This window comes from Pristis pectinata, chromosome 27, assembly GCF_009764475.1.
Source record: "Pristis pectinata isolate sPriPec2 chromosome 27, sPriPec2.1.pri, whole genome shotgun sequence".
Classification (NCBI taxonomy): domain Eukaryota; kingdom Metazoa; phylum Chordata; class Chondrichthyes; order Rhinopristiformes; family Pristidae; genus Pristis; species Pristis pectinata.
The window spans coordinates 22565393-22583626 of record NC_067431.1 but is presented as its reverse complement, the minus strand read 5'-3'; the positions used below and the strand labels follow the sequence as shown (position 1 = coordinate 22583626).

General features: G+C 40.2%; 1 protein-coding gene across 1 annotated transcript in view; it reads right to left on the bottom strand.

The window, feature by feature from the left end:
* Positions 1–18234, bottom strand: part of LOC127583595 (centrosomal protein of 164 kDa-like) — a 164061-nt gene that overhangs the window by 17502 nt on the left and 128325 nt on the right. The window contains exons 15-22 of the mRNA XM_052039718.1: positions 14878–14955; positions 12181–12300; positions 8643–8765; positions 7579–7723; positions 2320–2476; positions 1406–1530; positions 910–914; positions 197–258 (exon numbers count right to left, since the gene is read on the bottom strand). Coding sequence (XP_051895678.1) covers positions 197–258; positions 910–914; positions 1406–1530; positions 2320–2476; positions 7579–7723; positions 8643–8765; positions 12181–12300; positions 14878–14955 — 815 coding nt within the window. The remainder of the gene's footprint in view (positions 1–196; positions 259–909; positions 915–1405; positions 1531–2319; positions 2477–7578; positions 7724–8642; positions 8766–12180; positions 12301–14877; positions 14956–18234) is intronic.

Below are 18234 nucleotides of genomic sequence, written 5' to 3'. Positions count from 1 at the left end.
CCTCCAGCTGATTGTTTGTTGCTTCAGAACTCGTGCCTGGATTATTGGTGAAAGCCTCAGCATGCTAGGCCAGTAATTTAACCACCATGCACTTCTACCCTCTACTATTAACTTTTACATCAGGCTAGAATGGACCAGTATAACCTCCAAATAAAGCAAGACAATAATCTAAAAATATAGTATGTTTCACACATACTTATCCACGTCGACTTGTTCGTCCTCAGATCTGGGAATGGGGGAGCTGCTGTGATTTGGGTACTGCAGAGTTAAAAACAAATGAAAGTTTATCACTGTGCATTGAAATTCTATAAAAGCTAATCAACTAGTGAATCAGACAACCGAATGAATGCATACAGATTAAACTCCAAATGGTTGCTTGCCTGAAACACTAAAATTAAATTCTTGGATTTGACAAACTATAGAAGAAGAAAGAAAATTTTAACATTTTGTTCATCTGTAATGATCACCTAGAAACAAAGTTTTATACAGGAGATAAGGTGGCAGATTGAAGTAAATACCTCAAAGTCATTTATTACTCATGTGGACATACCATAATTCTTCCAAGTTGTCTAATTAGCTGGTGTGCAATATGGTTTTTTTCCTTCCTGTTTAATTGTATGATAATTTCACATGAACTGTCTCACCCATTCCGAAAAAAATGGGTTTAGCAGCACAAAGCTGCTCAAAATTTAGCAAAGCCCAACACTAATGAGGCAATATTACTCAGGCAGTCCTTAAAATGTGGATGCTGTGGTAAATGAAAAATGTTTCACTAGTAAGGGAGGAAATACTCTGCTTTTGAGATCATGAGCAAGTTGCAGTAGGTTTGCCCATTTCTGGCTGAAGCATGGATGAAATGGGAATGCCTGAGGCAGAAAAGGGCATTGAGGGGGAAAATCTCTTACAAACATATTCTTGAAGTAAAAGAAAATTAAAATTAAATGCTTAAAATCTGAAATAATAGGAAAAAACACAGGAAAAACAGAGCAGATCCTTGACATCTTAAAAATGTGTATATTTTTAATAGAGATCTGACAAAGAAAATTTCGAATTAAAGATCCAACTGTGAAATATGAATGGATTCCTGGTGGATTTGCTATTTCTAATAGCACCATCTTTTTATTATGAACAGCATTTGTCAAACAAAAGACACAAATAGTCTGGTCTGTAAATATGGCTAAACTGGATTTAAAAACTCAAAATGGAAGACCAGACCTCTAATAAACAATGGGTGCTGTGGTTTGCCATTTGGAGAAATTTGATCCATCTTTTTAGGCCTGAAATGTATGGTATATGAATGAGGTATAATGATAAGAGACTTTGGGATCCAGATTGAGAAGGAACAATTTTGGCAAAATACTGGACTGAAAAAAAAAGGTCATATTTGCTTTTAAACTGTACTTACTTTTTTGTATGAACTTAAAATCCTCAATATGAAGTTCATCCCCTTCCGTGCCACCAGAGGCTCCGTTGATTATGAGTTCTTCGTTTAGAGTATTTTGCTTCTTTTTGATTGTCGCCTCCAATTCACTAGAAGAGAATTTTTCATCATACATTTACATTACGGCAGACATTTCATAGATGTCTTAAATTGTGGCCCACTTTAGAAAGACATGTTACTCTGGTCGGGATTCCATTCTCCATTCTAATTATAAGCATTGAATAAAAATTATGCTTCTATATTGTGGACCCGCCTCCTTCTAGCTTTGTTCAGATAACACCTGTAGGGGAAAGAGTGGCATCTCCAGGTTGAAAATCTAGTCATTACACATTTAAAGTTAGTCCATAGTGTCTATGTTTTACACAGCTCAAAAATATTTGAATATGAAGTAGTTTATATAATAGCTTCATGTTTTTCATTCCCTTTCCTTTAAAGTAAGAGTTATGAACTATGCTGAGGCCTTACCTATCATGATTCTAGAGGCAGTATGATTCAGTATCACTACGTGAAGAAACAAAGATAATGTTGGCCACCAATCCCTCAGCTACAAAATCTGATAACGAAGTATTCATCTCTTGGCTGTTGATAGAAGCTTATGGTGAAGAAAGCAGCTGCTGCAGTTCCTTGAGAACATTACTATAGCTTCAAATCAAGTTACTGTATGTGAAATCCTTGGAGACATCTCTGAGACATGGGATCAGGCACCATTATATTTGTTCTTTTTTCCGCATCTATCCCTTATTTTGATGATGCATTACAAAATGTTCATATTTAACACATTATGTTTTGTGCCCCCCTCCATCTTCTCATCCTATCAGAATCCCTTCAACTCAACTGAGCAACGGCAAGATACCTGATTCTATTCTGGAGTCGCTGACTTCATTTCTGAGTGTGTCAACTTCTGTTGTAGCTCCACCTGTTGGCCCTGTAGCTTATCCAGGTTCTGGAGGGACAGACGGATTGATTCCTGCAATGAGGAATGCTCATGTTTTGCTGCTCTACTTCTTGCATGCTTGGTCGAGAAAGAATTATTTCCTGTGAATGTGAATCAAAAAAAAAATCCAGATGAAGACAAGTTTACTTGCTAACAAGTTTGAGAGATTATTTTCAAAGGAATTAAATCTCATGGTTAACATTCAATTGAACTTTCATTCAACATTCAACTTTTCTTGTGAATGCTGCTTATATGATGCTATGTGCCTGTGATGCTGCTGCAAGTTTTACATTGCATCTGTGCACACATGTACTTGTGCATATGACAATAAACTCAATTTTGAAGATGCAGTAACTGTATTGATTTTACATATTGCGCTGAATGTTTGAGATCATAACCAGGACAATTTTTGGGAAGATGGGGACCGAGTAGGTTGCAGCTGGAAATTTCAACATGATCTCTGCTTTTGTGAAATTAACAGCTGGATCCCAATAAAAAAAACCTTTTAAAAACTATGAGATGCTGACCGGCAGCTAGGTGGCAACGCCAGGAGGAGGGGCAACAATTCTGGGGCTCATCATGATCACACTGAGAAGAATGGGGCATGATGAAGGGTTTGTGTGTGTTGCAGGGAGGAGGGAGCTGACTGATCAGGAGAAAGTTCACAGGTCAAGATAGGTTTGGGAGCCAGGTGTAGTATTCTTGCTCTCCTCACCAACCCACAAGCATTTGGCCTGCTACGTCTAGCATTTACCACCTCCCTCTAGCTGCTAGGTTCCTAAGCCCAGGCATTAGAAATATGTTCAATCACGAAATGCAGGTCACAGTTACTTTCCTTTGGCAAACACACCCAGCAACCCCTTCTTCTTCTTCTCCCTGATTTCCTCAAAGGACAGTAAAAAATAAAATGACAAGCAGAAATTGGAAAAAAATTTTTTAAAAAAGATGTAAATGCAGGTCAAGCCCAATGGAAAGAGATACATTAAAGTTTTGTACTTATGTGAAAAATTTCCATCCAGAATATTAATCAACATAATTTAGCAGTGCACATACCACCTTGCAAGTAAGATGAGGCGAGCACTTACACTTGTTCCCTGTGCAGCTGGTCCTCCTCTGCACGGAGTTGTTGCCTCTTCAGTTTCAATGACATTTCCTGAAAAGTACGAAAGAAGCCGTTGTACCCAAAGTCAACCGCATAGATCTAGATCACCAGGAATGCTGTGCTACTGCTTTATTTTTTTATAAGACAGAAACCGGTGGAAATACTCAGAATATCGAGCAGCATCAATAGAAAGGAAAACAGAGTTAACATTTTGGGTCAATAGGAGCAAGAAAACAAGCATGCTTCAAGTTATACAGAGCTTGGGGAGGGTGGATAGAATTCCGGGCTGAGGCCTGGTTGCCAAGGTGATTGTGATGTCCATGGAGCCATCTGGTTGATAGATTAATGAGGGATGTTAGAAAGAGAGAAAACAAAGGGAAGTGTTAAAGCTGTGAAATGCAGGTAAAGGGTGTTGCGGAGAATTGAAACCAAAAGGACAATGTTTCAAATGCCCCAGCACATCACTCAGGGTCCATGGAGAGCGAGAAACAAGGTTAATATCACAGGTGACTAACACAGAAAAATGGCCAATTCCTGACACAAGCAGAGAAAGTGAATTGCCCAAAATTATTGGATTCAACTTCTCTGGCGAAAGGACATAGGTCCTTCCTCTACAGGCCAGGCAGCATCCATGGAGAAATAGGCCAGTCAATGCTTCGGGTCCAGGACCTTCCTTCAGGGCTGAAGATAGGAAAAAGGGGAAGCCCAATATATAGAAGGGAAAAATCAGAGCAGTGATAGGTGGACAGAAGAGGGGAGGTGGGATGGGGTACATTGTGGTGATAGGTAGATGCAGGTAAGAGATAGTGATAGGCAGGTGCAGGGAGAGCAGACCCACCCCACTAGGGGATGGGTCAAAGGTAGGAGAGAAAAGAAAAAAAAGGGGGTAGTAAAAAGAGAGACAGGCTAGGAAAGGGAAGGAAAGAAGAAGCATGATTGGGCGGGGGGGGGGTGGGGATTGTGGGGAAGGGTGTGGGGATTACTTAAAGTGGGAGAATTCAATGTTCATGCCGTAAAGCTACAAGGTTCCAAGATGGAATATATAGTGCTGTTCCTCCAGTTTGCGCTTGGAATTCTCCTGACAGTGGAGGAGGCCAAGGATTGACATATCTGTGACATGTGCGGGAAGGGGGAGTTGAAGTGACTGGCAACAGGGAGATGCAAGTCGCGGTTATGGAGAAAGGGCAGGTGTTCTGCGAAACAGTCACCGAGTCTGCGTTTGGTCTCACCAATGTAGAGGAGGCCAAGTGTTTGGTGCTCCAAGTGAGGCCAGCATCATCGTGTTTTTCACCTAGATTCAGCATCTGCAGTCCTTTGTTTCTCTAGGTCCTTCCTCTATCTCCAGCTCATAATTTTATACACTTCAATTAAATCCAATCTCAATCTTCTATGTTCCAGCTTATCTTAGCCTATCCAATCCTTCCTAACGGTTAAGATACTTCATTCCTGGGAAATCCTTGTAAATCTCTGAACAATCTTTTATTTTTAAAGAAGTTGCATCCTTCCTGTGGTGTGGTGCCCAGATTGCACACAGTACTCAAGCTGTAAACTAACCTTGATAAAAAAAATGCAGCTACCAAAGGTCCCCAGCATTTATACACTATGCCTTGACTAATAGAGTATAATATGTTGTAGAGCCATTTTTACGCATCCTCTCAATCTATTCGGTACCTTCAGGGATCTGTGGACTTGTGCTTCAAGGTCTTATAGCACCTAGATTTCTTGAGATTGCTATTTTGTTTTCTCTTGTCTTCTTTTATATTGCAATTGTACCTGAGTTTGAAAGAGTTTCTTAACATTAGACCTTAACAGCTGCTCCCATTTTCTTTTGGGCAGTTGGTTCTGATAATGGAGTATATGGAGACTCATTCTTGGTGTGGTGCTCATCTGCACTAGTGACAACTGCTTGCCTTGTTTCTGCCAAAGCCCAGGACCTCACCAACTCTCTAGATTTAGACAGAATTTGAATGTTTCCCTTCTATTCTGCTGTTCTGTTTCAACCATTGACTCAAGTTTTGGATCCATTTTTGGTTTTTCTCCATTTCATCTCCTTTCTGCTTTTCACTTCTTTCCTTTTGTTATTTAATCACTCCTGGCCTCCACACTTCTCAATATTTTCTTGATTCTGCATTGTTGAAAAGCTCTCCATCTTTATAATCTTCCAATTATGAGTGAAGATCATTAACTTGCTCTCTTTCTCTAATGTTGCCTAAGGCTATTGGAGGTCTCCAACATTTTGTGTCTTAATTTCAGTGACAACTCAAGTCCTTTCCTGAAAGTAATGACTTGAGAAGTTCTGAACACATTTTTTCCAAACATTTTATTAAAATAATAACACTGCAATGTAATGGCACCTTATAGATCAGAAGAGATTGCAACAGCAATAATGACTAAAGCTCAAAAGGAAGAAAAAACTGATTTTGTTTTGGTATTTTTCAAAGGTTAAATTCTGTAGCTTTGAAATAGGGGACCTGTCACATTGAGACTGGATTGGTTCTTGGACTCGGTACCATGCAGCCCCAGGTGTCACCTACCTGGTTTTGCAGCAGATTGCACTTGGCTTTCAGTTCTTTGCTTCTCATCTCCAGCTGCTCCTCAGACTTCTGAACTTTCAGTTCCTGCAGGTGCATTGATAAATCATAAATGTGGTTCTTGTGTAAATAAATTGAAGTACTAACCTATTTTCTATTGCCCAGAGGAAAAATTGTGAGTTCTGAAAATGTTGCAATGTTTAGCTGCAATTTTTGTCATTAGGATACTGTTCTAAGTTGGAAAATTCAGGTAACCCCTTATCAGGGCAATTAGATTGATTTGTAAATTTTAAGCTCCAAAATAGATTTCTTTTTGTTTGAAATTACCTTGTATCTACTACATCATGAGTGTTGAATAAATTAAAATTACATTCTAAAAGCTGTGGAAAAGATCCAAGGGAAACAGGATATCACAAAAAGGCTTCCACTCCCTGAAAATGCATTAAATAGCCAGGGCTGTTGGGCTGTGAAAAAATGTGTCCATGCAATGGTTAAGGAGAGTAATAACCTTCTGAAGTGCAGCACAGAGGAGGCCAAAGAAGCAAACCAGACCTGTGACAATGGGGAATAATGGCGTCAACAATGGTGGCCTACTCTTGCTGTTAATTTGCATGTTTGTATAGCAAGGCAAAAAACATCTTCTGTTGATAGAAATTTAGAACTATTGCTTTTATTTTTTAAGATATGAAAGCTGCAAGGGCCTGAGGAGAGGTAAAACTAAAGATCCCCACAAAGTCAACTGAGCTATGGAACAGAGTGCACCCATATTTTCCAATACAGTTTTGTTTCAATTCTACTTTTCTTCAAAATAAAAGGATTCCTTTGTACTTGGCTGCCCCCTCAATTCCAATACATCCATTACAACGTAAATGATCTCATGTACACAAATGGAAATGTAGGCAAGGAGCAAATATATAACTATCCTATTTTAATAAATCCTATGCCGAAAGCTATCATACTCCATTTATGCTCTGAAACATTGATTGGAAAATGTGGTATGGCCAGATCTACTGACAGCTGACTCCTTTCCCCACTGTTGTCTATTGCCTCCAAGGCTCTGCATTTCCTGGTAAAGATACAGAACTCAGCCTTTAAGGATTTTACTGACATTGTGATTTTGATGTTAATAAGATATTTGTGGGAGAGTATTGCATATTGCAAAGAAATTACCCTCCTTTTAAAAAGGGATGAAAGGTTCAACCTCTGGTGTATGCACTAAACGTGCAATGTGGCAATATATGCCCACTGAATTTCAGAAGAAGATTTCAATGCCATGTTTAGCACATACAACTGATAATCGATTCTACCCAAATGCTCTTGATGCGAAATTACTGATCAACCTATTTGAAAAATTCCCGAAACAAACTTAACATATGAGCGATCCTTTACCTGGCAATGTTATTCATTTGGATCATTCTTCACATTGTTCCTTAGTGGGTAGCTAAGTTAGTGAGAAGGGTATTATTGGACTGGCCATTGGGAAAGTGTTCAAATTGCCTTATACTTAATCTGCACTTTTTGTAAAGCTGTTATTTTCCAAATCATTGAGATTAGCTGCTTTCATGCTTACTTTTTTTCCATACGACTTTCGCAACTCGCTGAGTCTTCGTTCTAGGCTCCTGCCGAAGATCTGAAATCTCTCGCTCATGAAACTTCGTTAGACGTTCATGCTCTTCCTGCAGCTGCTGTAGCAGTTTACTCCTCTGCTGTCGCTCCTGAACAACACGAATGAACACACTTGTCAGGGCCAGCAAAGTGATGGAGTGGAAATACATACTGGAATGCAGAAGTATTTACAGTTTTATTTTGGAAAATATAATGGATTTAAGCAGAAGAAATGAGACTGGGACAAATTAGATCAAATATTGTTGGCTGTTCTTCAACTGTTCGTAAGCACCTTTAATCAGATTTCATCACCCCAACTATTTTCTGATGCCATTGTCTTCTCCAAAGCTCCCAGTATGGGCAATGGGACTAGCTCTGTGGGCATCATGGACAGCATGGACAAATTGGGCCTATTACTCTATGGACCTCTAACACAGACACTGAGATACAGCTCCTCCCTGGATTTCAAATGCTCGATCAATGGACACCTGTGACCACTGGATGGATGGGGATGGATTCGCCCACAGCTGTGGGGCTGCAGGCATCGTCTGCCAGGTGGGAATGGGGCCATTTCAGTGTGCCTTCTCTCCCCACCTACCCCCACCCAACCACAACAATCGGGGGCTGGGTCAAGCCCAGCAGATGACCGCAGAGCAGACTCACTGAGTCAGTGAGGCCAGCTGGAGGCTGCTCTTCCCATGCCTGCTCACTCTCCCATCAAAGATGTTTCTGTGATCCTCTCCCACACACCTGTTGTTCATTTCAGACTTACAAACAGTTTGGGTTATGAATATTTCTCAGGAACAGAACCCTGTGGTAACCAGAGGACTGCCTGTACGCAATAAATAAGGAATGAGTTAAGGCCACTTGCTCAATGTGGTTTACTTTTCTATGATCCTGAACACTGGTTAGATCCTTGCTGTCAGTCCAATTACTTAATCAGCATATCCTGCGCACGTTAAACATTTTAAAAACACAGAATTAAGAATTCGACCTGAGAACGGATGGTGGATGTGAATGTTTTCTCACCTTTTCTTCATACTCTTCTCTAATTCTGTCCATGGTTTGTTGGTGCTCCTCTTTAATCTGCTCCAGTTTCCTCTCGTGATCCTTCTCCACCTCGTCGCGTTTTTCTTTTAGCAAATCACTTAACTACAATCACCAATAACAGCATGAAGCAAATATCAAACAGTTACCAACACTTTTATTTGAAAAGAATTGAAATGTAGAAAGATTTATGGCAACTTCTGTTTGACAACACCTTCAGCAATAAAACTATTGCATTAAGCAATAAAATCTATGCAGATCTAAACAAGGGAAGAAAATGCAGCAACCCACAGCATATTTAATGTCATTATCAAGTCTGAATTGTGAAAACTATTGAGTTGCTCAGCATATTTGCATTTTCTTGCCTACCTTGGGGACTAAGATAATGTAACTGCCTAGGTCTTGGAAATATTAGTCTGGATACTTGAAAGGCAACAGCTGGAATAGGTGAAGTACTATATTAATTTTCATCCCATTTGGTCAGTCTTATGGAATGGTAAAGAACAGAAGGGGACTAACTGTTCCCTGTGCACGTGCTGGCCTTTGCAGAAGAACTGTGCAAATTAGTCTAACATCCCTCTTTTTCCCTCATTTAGAAGATTCATGGTTAGACTATTTTATCCAGTTAGGTTGATGAATAAATTGCTGTGGTTTGTCGTCATGCTGGGGATGAGGACAAACATATTTTGCAATAGAATGTTACATCTGATACAGCTTATGCCCTTGAGTATCTGAAGCCATGCCCAAACCATGTATATGTTTCATATATTACTCCGAAAGACTTATGATGGGCATGAGGATGAGAATTGAAAATGGTTATGTTAGGTAGCGTTCCTATTTGAAGTAGATAAATTGCCCTGGTTTGCTCATCCCTCCACTTCCCCAGGCACTTTCCCCGCAACCGCAGGAGGTACCACACCTGATCCTACACCTCCTCCCTCACCACCATCAAGGGTCCTAAACAGCCCTTCCCAGGTGAGGCAGAGATTTGCACGCACCACCTCCAATCTTGTCTACTGCATTCTCAATTCTCAATGTGGCCTCTTCTACATCGGTGAGGCTAAGCAAAGACTAGGCAATTACTTTGCCAAGCACCTGCGCTCTATGTGCAATGGCCATCTGGAGCTCCTGGTTGCAAGTCATTTGAACTCCCCTCCCATTCTCACATCAACCTGTCTGCCTTTGGCCTCCACTGCCAGGATGAGGCCAAACCTCATCTTCTGCCTGGATAGTCTAAACCCAATGGCACAAACATTGAATTCTCCAATTTCAGGTAACCTGCAACCCTCTGTTCCTTTCTCTCTCCTTCTGATCCACCCAAGTTCTCTCACATCCTCTTCTTTCCAAACCCCTCACCAACACCACCCCCCCATTACCCAATTTCTTACCCCACCTACCCCACCTCATTTCATCTATCATTCACACACACAACCCACTAGGCCCCCTATCCTCTCCCCCTACTGATCCCATCTGCCCACCATCCCTCCCTTATCTGGCTCCACTCATCACCCTTTCTTATCAGACTCCATAAGTTGCAGCCTATTGTTGTCTCCACTTATCACCTCTCAGCCTTTGCCGCTATCTCCACCCCTCCCTCCCCCACTTGGCTCCACGTGCCTATCAACCACTCCTCACCTGGATCCACCTATCACTTGCCAGCTCCTGCCTCATCCTTCCCCCTCATTTCTTTATACTGACTATCTCCTCTTTACACTTGCAGTCCTGATGAGGGTCTCAATCTGAAACATCGAGCCGGGGTTAGTTTTGCAGACCAATTATGCTTTATACAGGCCTGTCTCTCAAACTGAACCACTGCACCACTGTACTAGTACCCAGCCCTATTTTTATACTCTGCTGTACACTAAAATAGCAATTCGCAAGGTGAAGAAGAATTTTTTTATACTATTGAGACGTAAGACATTGATCTACACATGTTCAGCAAGTGGATCAAACTGTTATCCTCACATCACACAGCTCAAGCACCTACAAGTGTCCCTTTGCCTCCACAGATGCTGCCTGTCTCGCTGAGTTCCTCCAGCTTTTTTTTGTTTTTTTGTTCAGGATTCCTGCATCTGCAGTCTCTCGTGTCTCTAAGTTTCAGGTGACCTACCTTGCTAGCAAAAACCATTGGGCAAATTCCCAAGTGCAGCGGGAAAAGAGGATGAAAGGGAAGAGCCTACCATGTGTTGGAAATGGCTGTTGGGAGTGTTGTGTAGACAGGAGGCATGTTCCTGTGCCCAGGGGCACTCCATGAGATGTACAGGAACAATTTTATGTGGCTTTTGATGCCAGGCACTTGCTGGGCCATCTTATCCCTGGAAAACAAAGGTCAAGTTGGCCCTACACTTGCTCTGCTCCTAGTTTCCTGGAGGGGATTAACATAAACTTGTTTGAGCACTTCATTATAAAATAGCATATCTCCTTCAAGGATACAGTTTCAGGCACTTTGAGAAATGGGTGCCATGCAATCTAATGTCTACCAGATTTCTGGGTCGTTAAACTTGCACCCAGAATGTTTCAAAATTGCTACCATTTTAAAAAGTACCGCTGGTGTGGGTAGGGATGGTGGGGATTAATAGCGCTTTTGTTAAACTGAAAGCATTAGCCTACCCTAGGTTTTTCCCATTCTACATTATGAGTGTCTGGCAGTTTGCAATAAATTAGTTGGCCAACAGATATAGAGAATGATTTGGGATATTTCTACATGCTGGAGGAAGGATGTGGAGAGCTGAGGACACTTATAGGTGCCAGAGCTGTGTGATGTGAGCATAACAATTCGATCTACTTCCTGAACATGTTGTGTAGATCACTATCTTGCGTCTCACTAGTATAAAAAAAAATTCTACTTCACCCTGCGAATTGCTATTTTGGTGTACAGCAGAGTATAAAAATAGGGCTGGGTACTAGTACAGTGGTGCAGTGGCTCAGTTTGAGAGACAGGCCTGTATAAAGCCTAATTGGTCTGCAAAATCTAACCCCGGGGAGATGACCCAATTCTTATTAATTAATGTTTAAAACCCAGCATAATAGGAATGGACGTGCTGCTGCACAACACACACTAGATATCACTCCATAGCCTGCAGTATTAATTTAAACATTACATTTAACGTTATAGTTCAACAGTAGCCAATTGATCACATAGTAGTGTACCCAAATGGAACTTGTTTATTACAAAATTAGAATTTTGAAAGATGTTTCTCTTCTTAAATTCATGTTGAAAATATGCTCAGATATTACCATGCAAGAAAACAAACTGCTGAAGGAACCCAATGGGTCAGGCAGTGTTTGTGGAGGGGAATGAACAGTCGACGTTTCAGCTCAAGATCCTTCATCTAGAGTCCAGGTGAAGGGTCTCAACCTGAAACGTCAACTGTCCATTTCCCTCCACAGATGCTGCCTGACCTGTTGAGTTCCTCCAGCAGTTTGTTTCTTTGCTCCAGATTCCAGCATCTGCAGTCTCTTGTCTCTCTCAGGTATTACCATCCCTCGATAAGAACAAGGAGAGTGTATAGTTACTCACCTCTCGCTCATAGTCTGCAATTTGTTGTATTTTTCTCTGTGCTTTATCGAGATCTTCCTGCACATGAACTTTCTCTTGATTGTGGGCATCAGTGATCTGCTTCTGGAGACTGGAAAGTGCCTTGGGAGAAGAATTGAAGAGAAATTGTTCCAATGGCACTCTTGCAAAATGACTTGTGTGGTTAACTCTAAAGTCACCCTCAAAGCTCTTCAGTTTGGTAAGGTGCTCTTGCGTTAAGCAATATTCAAATGGAGATATGCATCCATGAGCACCATTTATTCCTCTGGAGGTCTAAAAACGATTATCTTTGGGTTTTGCACTGGATGTAACAGCAATACTTGGGGTACAAAACATAATTTAATAAAAGGCTCCAAATGCCAGAATCAAGGAGCTGATTTAAACATTACTGATAATCTGCTGCTGGCATTGGCATACTGCTCATCTGTCACTCAGTAAATTATCAGTGCTAAAAATGCCATAGCATTTCTACCATAATTAATCAGCTTTGCATCGTTATTTTCACACACTGCTGCGGATCCTCTTTTTTTGTAAGTCAATATTCAACAATGAATAACAGTGCTAAAACGGGGAAGTGAATGTACTCAACAAAATGGGCAAGCTGAATGAACATAGATAAAGCAGAAGCATCCTTGCTGTTCCAACAGTGCTTGCTAATTTAGCTTTGTTGTATTTTGACAGTTATTTTTCCAAGACAAATTTCCCTGAACTCATCAACATTTACTGTCATAATAAAAACTCTATTTTTAATGGACATGCACATGATAAAAAATACACAAGATAAAAAATATTCAGTGAAAATCCTGTACTTGGTATTACATCTAATATACATTATAGAAACTGTTTAGTCAGATTATGCGAGTGATTACAATTCGTGCAAGTCCTCCAACTCTAACAACATCTGATATCCTTGTACTCCCTTCTCCTTCTTGTGTGAAGCAAGCCCCTCTTTAGTGTGGTCAAGACAACCACCCCACATTTCAAATTCTCAATACTGAGTAAATTCCTCCTTAACATTCAGTCTGTTAAATTTGTCTTGAATTTTCTCCCTCCAGATCTGGACACTCAATAAGAGAAGCAATTTCTCCACATCCAACCTATCATACTGCTTCATAAGTTTAAATGAAGAATCCCAATATGCTCAATATTTCTGGATCCTCCCAATCCTGCTAACCTGCTCAGAAATCTTTTTTTGCAATTTATCAATATCTGCTTTATAGTATGAAGTCCAAAACTGCACACATTAATCCAACTGCAGTTTGAAGGTTCTGCATAAGTCTTAGATTTTCTTCTTATGCTTGCACTACATTCTTCCTGAAATAAATGCTGGTACAGTGTGCACTTTTTGACATCAAATATTCCTAATTCATTTGGCTTCCAAAGAACGTGGGTCCCCTTATTCTTCCAACAAGAAACAGAACACTGTTAGATTACATTATACTGAATTTAACGTTAATTATCCACCCATGCTACAAGCCTGCCTGCTTATATTTTGGTGTAATCCTCTACATTGTTAAGTATACCCACAAATTTCAACATATTTCCAATTTAAGATTTCAACTAACGTGTAAATGCTTTTAAAAAAGGTGAATTTTTGTAGTATTTCATGACTTCATGGTGTCTCAAAGCACTGCACAACCAATGAAGTACTTTAACAGTAGTTACTGCCGTAAGGTAGAAAATGCAGTAGTCAATTTAAAAGCAGAGCTTTCCTACAAGCAGCAAGGTGATAAAGACTATTTATCTTCAACCAACACCTAAAAAGATTATCATCAGAACACCAGGAAGAACTCTTGAACTCTCCATTAAGAGAACAACATTGATTTTTTAAATCTACCTTAGAGGGTAGCTAGGGTCTTGGTTTAAAATGGCAACTGAAATGATGTAGCACTCCCTCAGTATTGTATTGTCACCGTACATTTTGCATTACATACTAAAGCCTATAACCCAAAACAGAGCTGAGAGCTACCAAATAACTTACACTTGACGAAAGTGTTGCATTTACAGTCATTAGAAATGGGTACAGGCATCAATATGACATGAAGCGTAGATCAATGCGCAGCACCTGAGGCATTGATAGTTGTAACCCTAATTTAAACTGTGCCATTCTGGGAACCAGTTGAACAGAAAGCCTTATCTCTACTGGGAGCGGGGTATGATATATGGTCAGGGTGGGTTATTCTAGCACACTTTTCCTTAAGTGCAGGGACAGAATTGATTGGTTACCCTTTTGGCTTGGACTGGAGTATGACTTGGGAAGAAACAAGAATGGAAAGGAACATACAATAATATTGGCCTTTAGAAAGAGTCTCAGCAAAAATAAAAGAAATACATTGACAAGTGCAGTGATGCTATAGAGGGAAATTATCTTGTAAAATTCTGTGATGTATACTGAATATTAACAGCTCTTGCACTCATTATTTTTGATGCACAACAGGATCCCTTCCATCTGATCACCCTGGGATTTACTTCTTAAGACACTACAAGTACCAAAGAACTTGGACTAGGATGAAATAAAGATTCATGTGGAGAAATTCATCTTCGCTGGTGTAAGGTAGGTTTACTGATTCAATTAACCTCCCATCATCTACAGTTGAAATTGTGAATTGGATTCTTTTAATGGAAATATTTCTTTTTCTGAACTTTTAACAATTCACATTTTTTCTTTTATTAACTCACTTCTTGATGCTTTTCCTCAGCTGTCTTTTTCAGTCCCTGAAGGTCAATCGAGTGTTTGTTCTTCAGTTGCTCCAGTTCCTACAGGAGAAATAAAGTTACACAAAAAGAGAAAATTCAAACTTATACATGACACCACTAATGTATTCCTTAAATCTAGAAAAATTGGCCTTAGGCCAGTTTGGAATTCTTTATTCCAATTTAACTTTGTCCTTTTCCATAACTGCTAAATCTAACCAAATTATTATCATTGCCACAAAAGTGCTGTCCCACTGATAGTCTTTTCATCTGCCTAGCTACATTCCCCAAAACAGAAACTAGAATTGCACCCTCTCTTATTGGGTTTGCCTCATACAGACTTAAAAGATTCTCCAGGATGTAATTTTGACCCTCTTTTATTGTCTATGTTGACTATATCCCAGTTCATACAAGGGTAATGAAGTCTGCTAATATTACTGTCCCAATGCTTTTGCATTTGTCAGAAATTTGGCAACAAATCTATTTTTCTGTCTCCCTCAGACTGTTTAATAGAATACTCCCAACAAAGTAATTGCCATCCTTTTGTCCTTTAGTTCATATTGCCTCATTTGATGATCTAACATATCATCACTTTCCATGGCTGTAAATGCTTCTTTAATCAGTATTGCCACCCTTTCTTCTTTTATTCCTCTCTCTCTATCCCATCTGAAAACCCTGTAACCAAGAGTATTAAGTTGCTATTACTACCGCTTTTTAAGCCATATTTTCAGAATAAATAAAACCTACTTGCACAGGTCTATCTGTGCTCTGAACTCATCTGCCTTACATACTCTGCTCCTTGCATTTTGACACAACATTAAGCACAGCTGGACTCCTTGTCCATTTTCTAAATTTTGTTTTCTATACCTTCCAAAGTTTCAATAACTCTCTGCCTTTTACTTCCAGTGGTGATTTTCTTCCTTCCGAATCTTTGCTCAACCTCCCATCCCCAAATGGTTTAAACAGTACTAGCAAGCCCACCCATGACAGTATTAGTCTTGGGTCTGCTGAGGTGCAATCCATCTCCCTGACCTTCAGGAGAACAAGTCCCAATGCCCCAGTAATCTAAAGCCCTCCTTCCTGTACTACCTCTCCAGACATGCCGTCATTTGCACTGTGCTCCTCTTTCTACTCACTGGTGCATGGCACTGGGAGTAATCCACAGATTAATACCTTTGAAGTCTTGCTTAATCTCTTGTCTAACTGTCTAAAATCTTTCTGCAGGACTTTCCTTCATTTTTCTACCTATTCCGTTGATACTGATGTGGACCATGACCTCTGGCTATTTACCTTCCATTTCCAGAATGTTCAGGGACCACTCAGTAATATCTATGATCCTGGCACCAAGGAGGTAATGACATCTGTGAGTGCAGGTATGCCTGCCTGCTCTTTGAACTACAGAATCCCCTATAACTATGACTCTCCTGATCTTTCCTTTCACTTTGTAAACAGCTGAGCAACCCACGGTGCTGCGGTCTTGACTCTGATTGCTCTCTGCAGGAGAATGTTCACTTCCAGCAGTATTAAAAAATGAACACTGGTAAGAGAGCATGTAGGGGTCACTTGAACTACCTGCCTGCTCCTTCCATCTACCTCCTCAGACTGTTTGACGGTTTACAGAACACTCCCAGAGTAATGGGCTTTTTGTTCTTTAGTTCAACACATATTGCCTCATTTTATGATCTAACATATTATCACTTTTCATAACTGGAAATGTTTTTTTTAATCAATATTGCCACCCTTTTATTTCTCTCACTATCCCATCTGAAAACACAGGAACCAGGAGTATTAAGCTGCCATTATTGCCCTCCTTTAAGTCACATTTTCATGATAACGAAAATATTGTACTTTCACATGTCCATGCTCCCAATTCATCGGCCTTACACACTCTACTCCTTAACATTTTAAGACAAAGTTAAGCACAGCTAGACTCCTTGTCTACTTCCTAAACATTGTTTTCTATGCCTTTTGTTCCATCTCTGACTGCACTCGCGAGGTACAGGGTGACTGCTCAGCCTCACAGATGGACTGCAAGATATTGACTGTTCAACCTTCAAAGCACACCACTCAAGTACCCTCAGCTAATGACACCTGCTGCACCAAGGCAAGTTTCAAATTGGATGCAAAATTAGGTCAGTGGAAGGAAGTAAAGGGCAATACTTGGAATGGGTAATGGACACTAAACAGAGAGCAAGAATAATGGGGTAGTAAAGCATATAGCCTTTATTATAATAAGATTTGAGTGCAATGCTTGAGTAAAAACCATCTTACTGGAATTATATAGGGTACTGGTAAGACAGCATCTGGAATATAGTGTACAGGTTGACCTGCCAAACTAAGGGAGAATATACTTGTATTACGAGTGCAATGAAGATTCACCAGAATGATTGCTAGGATGGTTGGTTTGTCCCGAGGACAGATTAAGCAGACTGAGCCCATGCTCTCCAGAATTTAAAAGAATGAGAGATGATCTCATTAAAATATACACAATTTTTACAAGGCTTCCCAGGGAAGATGAAGGGAAAATGGTTCCCCTGACTGGGTGTCTAGAATTAGGAGTCACCAAATAGGAGGTTGACTATTCAAGATGAGAAGAAATTTCTTCACCCAAGAGTACTGTGCAGACTCAGTCTGAGATCAGAAGGTTTCAAGTGTTAAAGGGATGAAGGGATATAGGAATAATGCAGGGAAGTTGGGCCGAGGTAAATGATTTGCCAAGATTTGTTGAATGATGGAGTAGACTCAAAGGGACAAACTGGAATTGGTTTATCATTGTCACATATCCTGAGGTACAGTGAAAAACTTGTCATACACACCTCCTCCTTTAAATTCCAGGCTTTCATGTGGGTTTTTTTTGACTGAAAGGTAACAACCAGTGGGGTAACATGATGCAAACTTAAATGCAAGGGGCATGATCAACAAGTTTGCTGATGATGCAAAAATTAGCCGTGTGGTCGACAGTGAAGAAGAAAGCTTTGGACTGCAGCAAGTACGGATTGTCTGGTTAGCTGAGCAGAAGAATGGCAAATGAAACAATCCAGAGAACTGCAAGGTAATGTACAATGTACAAGGCAGTGCAGTATACACTAAACTGCAGGACACCAAGTGGTGTGGAAGAACAAAGGGCCCTTGGAGTGTATGTCCACATATCCTTAAAGGTAATAAAACAGGTCAATATGGTGTTTAAAAGCACATATATGATGCTCTCCCCTATTTGCTAAGATATAAGAATATAAGAACAGGTAGGGTTATGCTAGAATTGTGCACAACACTTGTTTGACCACAGCTTGAGTACTGTTTTACCAGGAATGAGAAGGCTGAGGGGAGATTTAATTGAGGTAC